Genomic DNA, 15259 nt, shown 5'->3' with positions numbered 1-15259 from the left:
ATAAGATGGAGAAGTATGAAGTGTGACGTGGTTTCATAATCCTTTTACCGGATCTTTTGCTGTCCGGTTCGTAAAGTTCTTATTAAACTCTCGGATCTTGATAATTCCGAGTTAACGATATATTGCCCGAAAGAGAGCCGTTTACCCGAATGGGAAGTTGCTATGAATATAAGGCCGTGGGGGTGAGGGGGGGACTATGCTGATACACAGCCAATCAAGAGACTGAAAAACACCTTAAATGTATACGTTATGTGAGGTAGTATTATCATAATGTAATGTGACATTCAAGTTAGACAATCAGATATTGATATATTTAGCTATTGAGATAGGTGGTGTATAAGGTGTATAAGGTGTATAGTATGTATAGGGTGCATAATGTGTATAACATGTATAATATAAGTCCCATTTCCGGAAAGAGCGACGGTCCAGTGGAAGTTGAAGGTTTTCGGATTTCTTACTTTCCGAATTGCCGTTTTCTTCTTTACGTCCACGGGGTTCCTTCCTTCTTGACGTTCCTTCCTTCTTGACGTTCCTTCCTTATCTTTTCTCCCTGTCTCGTCACGTCTTCATCTCCGTCACGTCTCACCCATTTGTTTTCTTCCTGTCAACATCTCTCGTTTACCTTTTTCATCTCCATTTACCTCTTTCACCTTCATTTACATCTTTCACCATCGTTTTTCCTACATGTCTTCACAGCTTCTTCCTTCTTTGGGCTTCTCGCCAACTCAACCGATGCTAGACCAGATGGCGAACATGCTTGACAATGTCGTTGATACTCCCGGCTCCGAGACTCCAGTATCCGAGTCTGGGGGTGATCGCGACAGACATATCACTACTCTAGCACGTTCCATCTCGCAAATCTCACGAACTAGCAGTGTCCGCATCGGTGTACCCTCAGAGGGTATCAACACCTTCCTTGATCCTACCAGTCACCCAGAGCTGGATCCCAATAGCGACCAGTTTGACTCACGCAAATGGGTCAAGAACATCTTCCATATTCTCGCTGAGGATCCAGACCGCTACCCTCCTCGCACGGCGGGGGTCTCCTTCCGCAACCTCAATGTTTTCGGCTATGGCAGCGGATCTGATTATCAGATGAATTTTGCCAACGCCTGGCTCAAGGTTGCCAGTTGGGTCTGCAAAAAGCTTGGGTCTCAGAGAAAAGTTCGCATCGATATTCTACGGGAGTTCGAAGGCATTGTCCATAGTGGCGAGATGTTGGTTGTTCTAGGTCGCCCTGGAAGGTACATGAATTGACACTCCTTGGGGAAGACTAATCACTAACGGCCACCAGCGGATGCTCGACCTTCCTCAAAACCATTGCCGGTGAGACACACGGTCTTTATCTCGACAAGGAGAAAGGGTCCGAGGTGCAATATGACGGCATATCCTGGGACGACATGCACAGCCAATTCCGCGGCGAAGTCATCTACCAGGCCGAAACCGAGACACACTTTCCTCAACTGACAGTCAGTGATACATTGATGTTTGCCGCTTACGCTCGAGCGCCGAGTAACCGACTTCCTGGTGTCACACGCGACCAATATGCGACGCATATGCGGGATGTGGTGATGGCAATGCTTGGATTGACCCATACCATGAATACCAAGGTGGGCAATGAGATTATTCGAGGTGTATCTGGTGGCGAAAGAAAGCGAGTCAGTATCGCCGAAACCACTCTTTGTCGGTGTCATTTGCAGTGTTGGGACAACAGCACTCGTGGACTCGACAGCTCCACTGCCCTGGAATTTGTCAAGAACATCCGCCTCTCCACTGACTATACCGGATCCACCGCTATTGTCGCAATCTACCAAGCGAGTCAGTCTATCTACGACTTGTTTGATAAGGCAATTGTGCTCTACGACGGGCGTCAGATTTATTTCGGAAGTGCTTCCAATGCACGACAATTCTTTATCAACATGGGATTCCACTGTCCAGACAGACAAACCACTGCGGACTTCCTTACGTCTCTCACCAGTCCCTCGGAACGCCTTGTTCGCCCCGGATTTGAAGACACCGTTCCACGCACACCGGATGAGTTTGCAACGCGCTGGAAGGAAAGCCCAGAGCGCAAACAGCTCCTCGCTGAGATCGAACAAAACACAGCCGGGAAATCTGACAACCTTGCGCAATTCCATCGTTCTCGTGCAGCAGACAAAGCTAGGTTTACTCGCGCAAGCTCCCCATACACACTTTCGTATCCAATGCAAATTCGGCTGTGTCTTTGGCGAGGGTTTTTGCGGCTCAAAGCAGACATGTCTACGACGGTCGCCACACTCGTTGGAAATATAGGCATGTCTCTGATCATTTCCAGCGTCTTTTACGACACACCAGACAACACCGACAGCTTCAACAGACGTGGAAGCCTAATCTTCTTTGCTATTATGATCAGTGCCTTCTCTAGCGGGCAGGAAATCATGACTATGTGGGTGCAGCGCCCAATCGTGGAAAAGCACCTCAAGTACGCACTATACCATCCGTCGGCGGAAGCTATTAGCGCGCTCATTGTGGAACTTCCATCGAAGATCATCCTATGCGTGGTTTTCACTTTGATCATCTATTTCTTACCCAATCTTCGGCGAACTCCCCGGAATTTCTTTGTCTTTTTCCTCTATTCGCTAACGACAACCCTTGTGATGTCCAATATCTTCCGATTTATTGGCGCAATCTCGAGATCCGTGGCACATGCCATGCCACCTGCTGCAGTTGTCATGCTTGTCTTGGTTATGTACACCGGATTCATTATTCCTATTCGCAATATGCGCCCTTGGTTCCGGTGGCTCAACTACGTGACCCCGATGGGGGTAATGATAACTCTACTTTTCTGTATTTACACCAGAATATGCTAACACAAAATAGTACAGCTTCGAGGCGTTGCTGATCAATGAGTTCAGCGGACGATCCTTCCCTTGCTCGACCTTTGTTCCAGGCATCTTGGACATGTACAAGAATGCGCCTCTCAGCTCCAAAATCTGTTCACAGAAGGGTGCTGTGGCAGGTCAAGATTTCATTGACGGAGAGACATACATTAACACGACTTACGAGTACAAAGGCTCCAATCTGTGGCGAAACTTCGGGATTCTCTGCTTTATGGGCGCCGGTTTCTTTGTGCTGTACGTTTTAAGTAGCGAGCTCATCCGGGCAAAACCGTCTAAAGGTGAAATTCTCGTATATCCGCGCGGCAAGATTCCTGCATTTGCAAAGAATGTTCGAAAGGACGATCCAGAGGAGGTCATTGCATCAGAGAAAGGTGCAGTTTCTAGCGAATCCCGGGGCACAACTGCAGCAATTGCTCGCCAAACTTCGATCTTCCATTGGGAAAATGTGTGTTTCGACATTAAGATCAACGGGACTTCGCGACGTATCCTGGACAACGTGGATGGCTGGGTCAAGCCTGGCACTCTAACAGCCTTGATGGGTGTCACTGGCGCAGGAAAAACATCCTTGCTCGATGTGTTGGCCGATCGTGTCACTATTGGCGTCGTCTCCGGCGACATGCTTGTCGATGGCCGGCTACGCGACGATTCCTTCCAGCGAAAAACAGGTTACGTGCAGCAACAGGATCTACATATGGAAGCAAGTACTGTTCGTGAAGCCCTGGTTTTCAGCGCTCTCCTTCGCCAGCCAGCTAGCATTTCTCGTCGGGATAAGGTTGCCTACGTCGAAGAGGTCATTCGGATGCTCGGTATGGAAGAATACGCAGATGCTGTGGTCGGTGTTGAAGGCGAGGGCCTCAATGTGGAGCAACGCAAGCGGTTGACTATCGGCGTGGAGCTGGCAGCCAAGCCAGATTTGCTGCTATTCTTTGATGAACCAACTTCTGGTTTGGATAGTCAAACTGCTTGGTCAATCTGCACTCTGATGCGCAACTTGGCCAACCACGGTCAAGCTGTACTATGTACCATTCACCAGCCTTCGGCAATGCTAATGCAGCAGTTCGACCGCCTACTGTTTCTCGCCAAAGGAGGACGCACAGTGTACTTTGGTGACCTTGGCCCGAACATGGAAACTTTGATCAGATACTTCGAAGACAAAGGATCGCCCAAGTGTCCGAAGAACGCAAACCCGGCTGAGTGGATGCTTAAGATTATTGGTGCTGCACCGGGCTCTCACACAGATAAAGATTGGGCCGAACAATGGACCAACAGTACTGAGCGCACAGAGGTCCGCAGACAGCTGGCTGAGATGAAAGAGGAATTGTCCAAGAAGCCTGTACCTGTGCAGGTTGCAGAGTTCAGTGAATTCGCCATGCCACTCTGGTATCAGTTCCGCATTTGTACCCAACGTACCTTCCAGCAGTATTGGAGAACTCCGTCGTATCTATACGCCAAGACTCTCACCTGCATTGTACCAGTAAGTTATCTTCCTCCCTTTTATTGGATTGAACTGACTGTTATAGCAATTGTTCCTCGGATTCACGTTCTGGAACATGGATAACAGTATTCAAGGGATGCAGAATGAGATGTTCGCAATCTTCATGTTCCTCGTCGTCTTTCCAAATCTGGTCCAGCAGATGATGCCGGCCTTCTGCAAGAACCGTGGTTTGTATGAAGCACGCGAACGGCCTTCAAAGGCGTACTCGTGGGTCGCATTCATCTCGGCCAGTATTATTGTGGAGCTAGTATGGAACATCACGATGTCGGTTCTAGCCTTCTTTTGCTGGTACTACCCAATCGGGTTCTACCGCAATGCAGAACCCACCAATGCGGTGACCGAACGAGGCGGCATCATGTACGTGCTCATCATGCTTTTCTTGTCCTTCACGTCGACCTTTAGCTCAATGGTGATTGCTGCAATTGAAAACGCCGAGACTGGGAGCAGCATTGCTCAGTTCATGTTCTCTCTTTGCTTGGTTTTCAATGGGTAAGTGATCTGCAGGTGCTTGGTTGTCAATTGGTGATAGTACTAATTGGCTTGCAGAGTACTTTCGAGTGCATCTGATATGCCTCGATTCTGGATCTTCATGTACCGGCTCTCACCATTCACGTACTACGTGTCCGCTGTCCTCGCAACTGGCCTGAGTGGGGCGACAGTGGAATGTTCCAGTATCGAGGTGCTCACTGTCTCGCCCCCCGATGGACAGACTTGCGGCGGCTACCTAGGGCCATACATCCAGGCCACCCAAGGCGCGTTGCTCAATCTGGACGCGTCGGTAGATTGCAAGGTCTGCACAATGTCGAGAACGGACCAGTTCCTCGCCGGTCTCGGCATTGAGTACTCGGATGTTCCACGCAACGTCGGGATTTTGTTCGCCTACGTGGCGTTCAATATTACCATGACGTTCGTGGTGTACTGGTTCTTCCGCGTCCCCAAGGGAAGGGGGCGTGAGGTCAAGCGGACCTAGAAAGGTCGTCTCTGGTGTGAGGTTGTGGGGTAGTTGGTTTCATGCTTTTCTCTTTTTGGCATAGAGCCGTATCTTGCCAAATGTATGATGTAGTTTATGTTAATCAATATTGTATTATTTTGTATATTTTCCTGATATAAGAATCTATGTAGGCAAATATCTTTTCGCCATGTATAGTTCACTCTCATGGCAAACTTTACGATCAGAAATTTCAGGATCTCTAGGCACCGATGCTGGATGGTATACTATATAGTTTGTATTTGTACGTATTTTTAGAAATACTATATAGTGCATTGTTAGGTTCCTATGTTGACCCCAGACATCGGGGCATTATACTTGAACACTTGGAACTTCCTGAATTGCCGGTCCACCCTGCTTCCCAATTTTTACCAACGGAATAAGAAAGATCGAAATCCCAGTCGCCGCCGCTGCGAAGCGAAAGGTAAAGAGATAAGGAACCACATCGGTGGTTGTGGCGTCCGCCTTTTCTTTGATCGAAATGTATATCGCAGTTGAAATCCCCAGTGATAGGTTACCGCATAGCCTGGTAATAGTATTGAATATCCCACCTGCAACTGACTGCTGCTCCGGTAGTGAGTTCATCACGTACATCTATATAGTTGTTAACATATCCAGATCTTAGTTAATACAAAGGCTAAACTTACATTTGTGACGTTGTACTGAACATCAACCCCAATCACCATCAATATCAGGCTTGGGAAGATAAAGGCCCAGTATGTCGCCTCTTCTTTCAGAAAACTCAGAATGAGGAAAGCTACCGTGAATGCCACAGTCCCGACTCCCATTAGAACCTGATTGCTGACTCTGTGGAGAATCAACGCACAGATAACATTCACTGTTATGCCGCCAATGACCATGGGTAGCAGTTGAAGGGCGATCTTTATGGCGGAGTCTTTGCGGACATTCTGGAAGAATAGAGAGAGCCAGAATGTAGTGGAGGAAAATCCTACCTCTCCTAAGCATTGAACGGCGATCACCTGTATGTAATTTGTTTTGTCAGCGAATTGTGTAGACAATATTTCCATCAGATGCAGCAATTGTATACGCACCGCGGAAAACGTTCGGTCCTGCCATATAACGGGTGGCATTAGTGGGAATTGTGCTTTTGACTCCCACCATATGAAACAAACAAGCAGGGCAGAGCCAATACAAAGTAGTGCAATCACATATCCCGTACTCCAGCCATGAGGGGCAGCTGCTGCCAGGCTTCAAATAGTTAGCACAAGTACTCTAAATAGAGTGAAATAGTCATACTCACGACAAAGAAGCAGTCAGTGATGCAAAACCGACAGCGATAAGTACCGTCCCCATGACATCGAACTGTTTCAAGGACTCAATAGACAGGGGTACAGTATTACCCTCATCCGGTGGGAAAGCCCAAGCACCTGCTATGGTGAAGATTGCATAGAGAACGGCAAGGACACGGAAAGACGTCCTCCATGTAGAAATATCTGCCGCAATACCAGATATCACCATACCACCAACATACCCAAGTGGATTCCCAGCACTGAAGCACGCAAAGGCGCGGTTTTTGCGCACAGAAGATGTCTCATACACAGCTCCCAGTTTTCCGATTGCAGGTGGAACAACGCTGGCGGAGCATATTCCAATGACGCCCGAGAAGATATTTAGATAAATCGGGGAGGTTGCAAAGCTGGCAGCCAAGACAGCAAAGGTGAATCCACCCATGCCAAAAAGGAAAAGCTTTTTGCGGCCGTAATTATCGGCGATTCGGCCAAACATGAGGAGAAAGGCGCCGCTTGTGAGACTAGGCAATGTGTAAATATCAGTTCTGATAGGATAAGTTAGATATTACTGACGAGCAGCCAGCACTTATCCAGGCGATTTCTGAGATGTTCATGTCGAGGTCATGGCCAATAACGGCGGTTAGGCCAACGATAAGCCCTGTGAAAAAGGCTTCCTGGGCCAGTGCCGTTGTAGCTGAGATCACGAATAAGAACTCTTGGGTGTTGGATTTTAGGCAAGTTGGTCGACTTCCTATTTTGTTATCGTCAATAGGGGCCAGCGGCAGTTGGTCGTCATCATTTTGATCTTTCTCTCCCATTGTATTGAAGATATTCAGTAGACTCGTAAGCCAAATATTCCCTTATTGAATGAAGACCTAGGCTCAGTGGTGATAATACTATAACATTGTTTTTTTGATGGACTGGGAGGACGAAAGAAGGCAAAAAAGAACACTCAGCTGGCACATGTCATTTAAACGACCTTGGCAATACAACTACAGCTATTTATCTGTCGTACAAATTTTTTTAATCCATAAATAGGTTCTAGTGGGATATCGTGGAACATCTAGAGCCAGTCCTGATCAAAATGGGGAATGAGAGCATAAAAGCAAGGGGGTTGGGTTACAGTCGGTTATATTGGACAATATTGGTTTGAGAGCAGTCAACTCATGGGAAAAAACTTCAGACTCATATAAGAGTTAAACCATTTCAATTTGGTCCAGGTAGAATATTGAGATCCAGAGATCTACATCCAGTCGCCCTACATCCATCCCTCGGCATCGGTCCGTTCGAATTTTCAGCCGCAGGAACTTGATAGATCTCATATTATCAAATGCAGCCCTTCCCTAAACCTCTTCAATCCCTTGATTATCGCAGATGTGTTCACGTCACCAAAGTTCTGTCGATCAAGCCAGCCATCGTACATAGAGTAGGACTCGCCTGTAGCTCGTGGAGGAAAACATTGATACCAAAAGCAAGCTGGATCTGCTGTAGGAGATATGCTCCCTGAAACTCACTGCGAATAAACGCGAAGAAATTATCCTCGCTGGTAAATTTAACGGTTGGCATGGCTAGAACGCCAGCCCATATATAAGCAAGCTTCTGCTCTGTTGTGCGAGCAGTATCATTGTCATTTCCCTGCATGTATGAATTCCATGTTGCAAGATATCTTCGAGAAAGAGCTTTACGATCGACCTTGAAGTGAACATTGAGGGGGAAGCGATCGATGACTTTGATGTGTGGCATAGCCTCCGTGTGTGGAAGATACGGTGCCAGGGCGCCCTCAATTCCATCCAAAACTTTATCGTTCGCGATATCCTCTGCAGGGATTACATATGCAACTAGTAGTTTGCCCATTTCTTTGATTGGAGAGTCGATTGCCAGTGCCACCGCGTCCGCAAATCGGCCGGTCTTCATGAGTGCTGCTTTCACTGCAGCTAGCTCAATCCGCATGGTAAAAATGGTAACTTGATGGTCCTGTCGGCCAAGGTAGTAAACTTGTCCAGATGAAGCATTGCGTCGAACAAGGTCCCCTGTCCGGTAGAAACGAGTTATTGAATCTAACCCTTGGGGGTCTTTGATGTTGATAAAAGATGTCGAGTTCTTCTCCTGGTCGTTCATATATCCCAGCGAGAGCCCCGACCCACCTATAAAAAGCTCTCCAATTTCTCCATCGGGGACAGGCTGAAATGCATCGTCAAGGATATGCGCAACTGTATCTCCGGTCGGTTGTCCAATGCTCACAGGCTCAGAATGAGTGTCTTTCATCGAAAGTTCGTGTGTAAGAGACCAGCAACATGTTTCAGTAGGACCATAGGCATTGATTAATCGAGTGGGTGCCGCGCCGCTTCCGAGCAGTCTGGCAACAGCCTTGGGACTAGCGGCATCGCCACCGAAAAGGACCATTCTCAACGTTGAAAAGGCTCCTGGGTTGGTGAAAGAGACGATGTTGAGTAAGGCAGTCACAATGATCATGACGGTGACACCCTGCTTTCGCAGTGTTGCTTCCAGAGTACGCCCGTCAAAGGCATCACCGTACGGCAGGATAGCAATCTGCGCCCCCACAATCAACGGCGCGAAGATTTCGACGAGTGTATAGTCGAATGTTGTGGGGATATAGTGTGCCATGATATCCGAGGGCTCGAGTGGGCTGGTGGGTATGTGATGGATAATGTGGAGCAGAGAGCGTGCTGATATTTGAACCCCTTTGGGTTCTCCTGTTGTACCTGAAGTGAACAGGATGTGGGTTCGGTGGTGGAGTGTTGTCGTAACTGGGATTTGTCCCTCTAGTCCATCGATTTGCACTGAGGAAAGGAGTGTACCCCGGTCACTTACCGGGATACATGTAAACATAGGCAGGCGGGACTTGTTTGGTTCATCCACGATCAGATATTCCACCCCAGCACCAGCCAGCTTGCACTGTATCTTCTCATCACTCTCATCTGGATAGACGGGTACTAGCGTTCCACCAGCATACATCACTGCTAACTGGATGATAACATTCCATGATCCGGGGCTGACCAAGACTCCTGTCGGCTCTTCTAGGGCGTATGCATTTCTTCGTAATTGGAAGGCCAGGGATATTGCACAGATATGTAATTCTTCATAGGTGATCACTGAGTCGATATCGATAACAGCAGGCGACTTCGGTTGTCGACGGACATTGTCAATGAATAGCTGGGCGACAGTGCTGTTGGGCTTGACCCGCTGGTGGTCAAGGCAGTGAGAGACCTGAGTCAAGACACTCATTTTCCAGGTCTTTGCTTGAAATAAATGTGCTCACTTTCCTGTCCGGTCCAATTCTGTGCATCATCAAGGGGAGGGGGGGGAAGCGTTGTCTACCATTTTGACTGCATTATACATCATTTTATCTTCCATGCAGCTGCATTAGAACTAACAAAAGTTAAAATATTATCTTATTTAACCGAGAACACGAGAGGTGTTTCTATCAATATAATTGCACACCGCTATTTCCCCTGTGTGTTAGATACAGGTCTTTCAAAATACATTATATGGCCTACTTCAACATAATATTGTCTTTCAATCCTAACAGCAATCCATGTGGAATGCTCACTTTTTAAATCAAAATTCTTGATCAAAACTCTGCTGCACCATTGCAGGTTCTCTCGAATACGAGGGATGCAAGGGCTGTACAGTGGCCAAAAGCGTGGCTCAAGCCACAAAAGCAAGCTATAAATTTTCCAATAAATGGGCTATATTTCTTTACAGCAAGTGGAGTGACGTGGTTACAGAGGCTAGATCTGACCGGTGGGTAATGAAACGGAAAATATAGACAGAGTCCAGTTGCATATTACTGCCAGAACTCTTCGTCTTTCGATTTGTGCTGTAGATAAGAAACCAGTAGACCGTATTGTCTTGTCAGGCCTTTAACCTCAACGCCACGGCCTTCAAGTTCTAGCGAAGCGTGTATTGATATGGGGATGATGTCTCATAATCAATAGGTATACTAACGAGTACTCATCCTTGATATTGGGTTTCTATTGATCTGGAACCTTCATATGCATGTTTCAATCAATTCTATACTAGACTATCTTATATTCGTTGGAATCTAACGTTGCTTCCTATTATTGTAACATATTTTTATAGTGTGTTCGTTTGGAGAATAGTGAATATTATATGCATCCTGCCAGTATATATTTCCAGTAGAGTATCAAGATATGCCCTAATATCAGCCATATAGCCATTTAGTAAAATAATACTCCTTAATTCGTACATCAAATGCCAATCTATAAAACCCATGGGCTGATGGCCATAGGTAGTTCCTATAATTAAGAAGTGAATGACTAAAGAAGAGTACGGGTACATAGGTAGATAATGAGTATTCAAGTCTCTGTATCTCAGTGTCGGCTCGCGTAGCAATTCAGAGTCGGAATTAAAAGTGAGAACATGACCGGTTCTGTGGAATTGAATGCCCTTATCTCTTAGCTCTATTATGCACCATTCATATATTCTGGGAGCGACAAGGTCCATGCCGATGCTGACATCCCAGTCCAGTTCGAAATAGAAAAGAGAGAGATGATCTCGTCTTTGAATGGTTCTAGATCAATTGGGGCTGGCATCTTGTCTATACGAAGAAGCCTGTAATGAGAATAAAAGGGGAAGCTCCCCAGCTGAGGAACCATGTAGCTAGAAAGTAAGGCAGTGAACTAGGCGGTAAACAAATTAAATGAATTGGCGCGATGGCGGTTAAAACTTGCCGTAGATAATGAATGTTCTCTTTGTGCGAGGCGATACTATGTTGTAAAGACACCCCTGAACGACGTACCTTTATATAATTCTCATAAGAATTCGCTTCCCAGATCAAGACAATTCAGATGGATATCATGGAATTTCCAGCACCATACATCCACCAGCTCCAAACCTCTCACACCCATACGATTATTCTGCTACATGGTCGTGGCAGCAATGGCCTCGAGTTCGCCGAAGAGCTTTTCTCATCCACAACTTCTAAGGGCAAGAGCCTAGCCTCCTGTCTACCTACCTATCGTTGGGTCTTCCCCACCTCACGCGACCGATGGAGCACTACGTTCCAAGAAGAGATGTGCTCCTGGTTTGATGCCTACTCCCTAAACGATATCCAGAAAAGACCGGAGTTGCAGAAGGACGGAATAAGAGAGTCAGTTCTGCATATTCTGGATATTCTCGAGGAGGAAGCTAGGCTGCTAGATGGGCAACTTGCTCATATCTACCTTGGAGGCATTAGCCAGGGGATGGCAACCGCCATATGGGCCTTAATCGCCGGGATAGGGACGGGACGGGTTCAAGGAACACTAGGTGGTCTGCTAGGCTTTTGTGGCTGGTTGCCGTTTGCACAACAGCTAGAGGATTTGCTATACGAACCAACCTCTAGTGCCCCTAGCATCCAGCAGGCACAGCGCCTAGTATCTACATTCTTCTTTGATGAAATTGCCGGCCATGAGATATCGCAAGCTAAGCAACCTGTGGATACCTCTGTCTCATCTACTCCTGTGTTCTTGAGCCATGGAGCAGACGATGAGTGGGTATCTGTGGAACTCGGACGGCAGGCATCTCGAATTCTACGGACAATCATGGTCCACGTCGAATGGCACGAGTTCACTGGGGCGGAGGGCGACGGTCACTGGATCAAGGAGCCTGAAGGCTTCGACCAGATCCTTCAATTCCTTGAGACCTGATTCGACCGGAGTCAAGGAGCTGCCAGTGGACCGTTCTGCGAGGAATAATCCGTCAGCGCCTACAACCGACGACACGCCCCGACGGAGCTCTACGTTCATTTTCAGAAAGTGGCACGCCGTATCTAGTCATGAAAGGATAACCTTATCTGTCGTGAAGGGAAATGACCTAGCACGCACACTTCCCCGAACACTTATGTAAATCTAGGCTGATGTAGACCCAACTATAGCCCTTTTAGGGCATATCTAATAATCCCAAACCTATTAGGTAACCTATTAGGGCCCTAATATAGTGTATAAACTAGATGAATACAAATTTTATATACTTAAAATTCGAAAATTCGAATAGATATATATATAAATAGTAATACTAAAAAGGTATCTAACATATATTTTGTCAACCGGAATATTGACCCATTAGATTGGTTTTTGATATGCATTTTCGTTCCACAGTAAATCTATTTGGGTGAAGGTTCTGCCAGTCGGTTTCGACTTTGTGGGATTAAAAAGAGACCACGGAGGTATTTCTTCTTTCTTCTCTTCTTTCTTCATGCTTAGAATTCTTGATTAATGCATTACTTTTTCTTTTAAACCGGCTGGCAACACCTGGGCAGTAATTATATATCCTTCTATAAAGAGGGCTTTTATAAGATATTTATCCTAGTTATAGTTATTCTAAAGGTATTATATAAGTATATAGCTAATTAAATTATTAAAACTTTCTAATTTTCTATTTATATAGAGATAATATTGTGATTCTGAGAAATGATCGCATTTGTATAAACTGGATATACCAGTAGCTAAATACTATGAAATACGGGGGGCTAAGGTAAACCCTACGTAAGTACCATCTCCCCGCTTATCTGGCGCGCGGAATAAACATTGAACCTCCTCGAATACCCGCGAACTCCATGCCAACACCTATTTGGTGATCGAAACAATTATACAAATCATCCACACAATTTACCTGAATTCCTCCAGTTATCTTTGCTTCTCCGGTCACGCTGTCTGTACCAGCGTCACAACTCATCATGTACGCTCTCCATCTGCTCATTGAATCGCATAGCAACTAATGTGCTCGACAATAGGGCCGTCTTCTCCTTGATCATTATCAACAAAGCTGGTGGTCTTATCTACCAGCGCGAGTTCCAAGCTGGCTTGCGCAAGCTCTCGACAAATGATTACCTCGTCCTAGCTGGCACCTTTCACGGGTAAACTGTCAACACCATCTCTCTCTCCTCGAATACACATTTGACCTGGTTTCCCACAGTGTTCACGCAATCACACGCTCGATCACACCGAAAATCCCAATCTCCCAACCTGCTCAGTCCACCACAACCTCAACGGGAACCACCGCTCCTGCTGCCTCCGGCTACTCCTACCCAAACCCCGGTGTACCAGTCTCCGGCCTGGATTACCTCGAGACCGACAAGTTCCGATTGACCTGTTTCCAGACCCTGACAGGGACGAAGTTCTTATTGTTCACGGATCCCTTGACTGGCAGCGTGGACGGAATCATCCAGAAGATCTACGAGCTCTATGCGGACTTCGTGATGAAGAATCCATTCTACCAGATTGAGATGCCGGTGCGATGTGAGGCATTCGATCGGCATTTAGGGGCGTGGTTGAGGGGGAGGACATAGCCCCGACGGGCGATGGAACCACGCAGAAAGGGGATAGACATCATGACTTTACGAACTAGATACGTTTTGTTCCTGTACTTGTGTCCGGATATCACTCCGTCTCGTATAATACCAAATCACATAATTTATTGCCCTTGCACACTGCAGAACGTACCCGAAAAGTAGGTCGACTCTTGAGAATACAAGACGAAAGCAGAAGGAAACGCCGGGTATGCATCACAGTCATATTCAAAATTCCGGACCTTACGCGGTGTCCATCTTGTCCTCGTCTTTCTTATCTTTGTCACCGCTGGACTCGCCATGGCCCTCCTCGGGAATATTGCCCAGTTGCGTCTTGCCTTCCTGTTCTTCCCGGTCGCGCTTCTCCTTCTCCTGTCGGTTCTTCTCGTCCTCCATCGATAACCGCAGGGCGAATGCCAGCTCGGGGTCATTCTCAGCGGCATCATCAAATCCAAATCCGCCGGCTTCGCCCTCGCCGCCACCTCCGCCGATCTCGGCATCCTCACCAGCCAGGATCGGAGTCAGCTGGAGCTGATCGCTGAGAAGATGGGGTCCCGGTGGGATGATGGCGAGGTGGGAACCATCGCCGCTCTTGACATTCTCAACGAAAGCCTCGAGCTTCTTGGTCTGGTCGGATTCCAAATCTCCGAAAGCTATCACATCGATCGACACGTTGTTCTTCTTCATCTTCTTTGCGAGTTTGACAAGGATCTTCTCATCCTCTTCGATGGGCGAGCAGGAGAATACAATGATGCGCTGACGCTGGGACTTTTCCATGCGGTGCTTAAGTGCCAACTATTATACCATCATGATTAGTTATTGAGGGCTCGGGATCTCGGAGATCGGCTGGAAGAACTTACCGCTGCAACCTGGATAGTTGAACTGAGATGAGCTGTGCCGTGGATCTTCGTTCGATGAAGACCAGCGAGAATTGCGCCAAACTCGGGTGTGAAGGTTGACAACACCTCGGGGCCCTTGCCGCCCATGCTCATAAGGCCGACAGCTGACTGGGCATTTACACGCATCTTTGCACTGTGGATGATGCTAACGGCATCGACTTGGGATTGCCACCGAGTTGTTCTATGGCAATTAGACGTCATCTATACAGACAGATATTGTATCATCGAATGTACTCACGTGTAGTCTCCATTGCGACTGCTTTCGCTGTTGTCGACACTGTAGCTTGGAGTCAGCAGAGTAAGCTAATATGGGATGATGGGAATGACGGACATGATCATAGTAGCTTCTAGCGTCATTTTGGCGGAATCTGAGGGAATTAACGATGTAAAAAGAGGACAGAACAGCGAGTGAATATGAGAACGGCGTATGGGTGAT

The 15259-nt window shown here is 47.1% G+C and overlaps 6 protein-coding genes across 6 annotated transcripts; 3 read left to right on the top strand and 3 right to left on the bottom strand.

Annotated features, from left to right (window-relative positions):
* Positions 1-732: 732 nt before the first annotated feature.
* On the top strand, positions 733-5344 carry PGRI_082410 (pleiotropic drug resistance family ABC transporter; the record flags this gene model as incomplete). Its single annotated transcript, XM_040795955.1, has 5 exons — positions 733-1244; positions 1295-2804; positions 2860-4353; positions 4400-4863; positions 4921-5344. 5 exons carry the CDS (start codon positions 733-735, stop codon positions 5342-5344), a joined length of 4404 nt encoding a protein of 1467 aa, XP_040650493.1.
* A 330-nt stretch (positions 5345-5674) lies between these two features.
* PGRI_082400 (Major facilitator superfamily domain, general substrate transporter) lies at positions 5675-7430 on the bottom strand (the record flags this gene model as incomplete). The annotated part of the gene is made up of 5 exons (XM_040795954.1): positions 5675-5956; positions 6010-6342; positions 6415-6571; positions 6624-7133; positions 7186-7430. The coding sequence occupies 5 exons, from the start codon at positions 7428-7430 to the stop codon at positions 5675-5677; spliced, it is 1527 nt and encodes a 508-aa protein (XP_040650492.1).
* Positions 7431-7992: 562 nt separating this feature from the next.
* PGRI_082390 (amino acid adenylation domain-containing protein) lies at positions 7993-9858 on the bottom strand (the record flags this gene model as incomplete). The annotated part of the gene is made up of 1 exon (XM_040795953.1): positions 7993-9858. The coding sequence occupies one exon, from the start codon at positions 9856-9858 to the stop codon at positions 7993-7995; it is 1866 nt and encodes a 621-aa protein (XP_040650491.1).
* A 1586-nt stretch (positions 9859-11444) lies between these two features.
* On the top strand, positions 11445-12284 carry PGRI_082380 (alpha/beta hydrolase; the record flags this gene model as incomplete). The annotated part of the gene is made up of 1 exon (XM_040795952.1): positions 11445-12284. One exon carries the CDS (start codon positions 11445-11447, stop codon positions 12282-12284), a length of 840 nt encoding a protein of 279 aa, XP_040650490.1.
* Positions 12285-13192: 908 nt separating this feature from the next.
* PGRI_082370 (trafficking protein particle complex subunit 4) lies at positions 13193-13924 on the top strand (the record flags this gene model as incomplete). The annotated part of the gene is made up of 3 exons (XM_040795951.1): positions 13193-13209; positions 13370-13492; positions 13552-13924. The coding sequence occupies 3 exons, from the start codon at positions 13193-13195 to the stop codon at positions 13922-13924; spliced, it is 513 nt and encodes a 170-aa protein (XP_040650489.1).
* A 243-nt stretch (positions 13925-14167) lies between these two features.
* On the bottom strand, positions 14168-15180 carry PGRI_082360 (proteasome regulatory particle base subunit RPN10; the record flags this gene model as incomplete). The annotated part of the gene is made up of 4 exons (XM_040795950.1): positions 14168-14719; positions 14785-15004; positions 15062-15100; positions 15155-15180. 4 exons carry the CDS (start codon positions 15178-15180, stop codon positions 14168-14170), a joined length of 837 nt encoding a protein of 278 aa, XP_040650488.1.
* Between the last annotated feature and the right edge of the window lie 79 nt (positions 15181-15259).

Source organism: Penicillium griseofulvum (assembly GCF_001561935.1).
Source record: "Penicillium griseofulvum strain PG3 chromosome Unknown contig_10, whole genome shotgun sequence".
NCBI classification, from domain to species: domain Eukaryota; kingdom Fungi; phylum Ascomycota; class Eurotiomycetes; order Eurotiales; family Aspergillaceae; genus Penicillium; species Penicillium griseofulvum.
The sequence above is the reverse complement of the archived record's forward strand: the minus strand, read 5'-3'. Positions and strand labels throughout refer to the sequence as shown.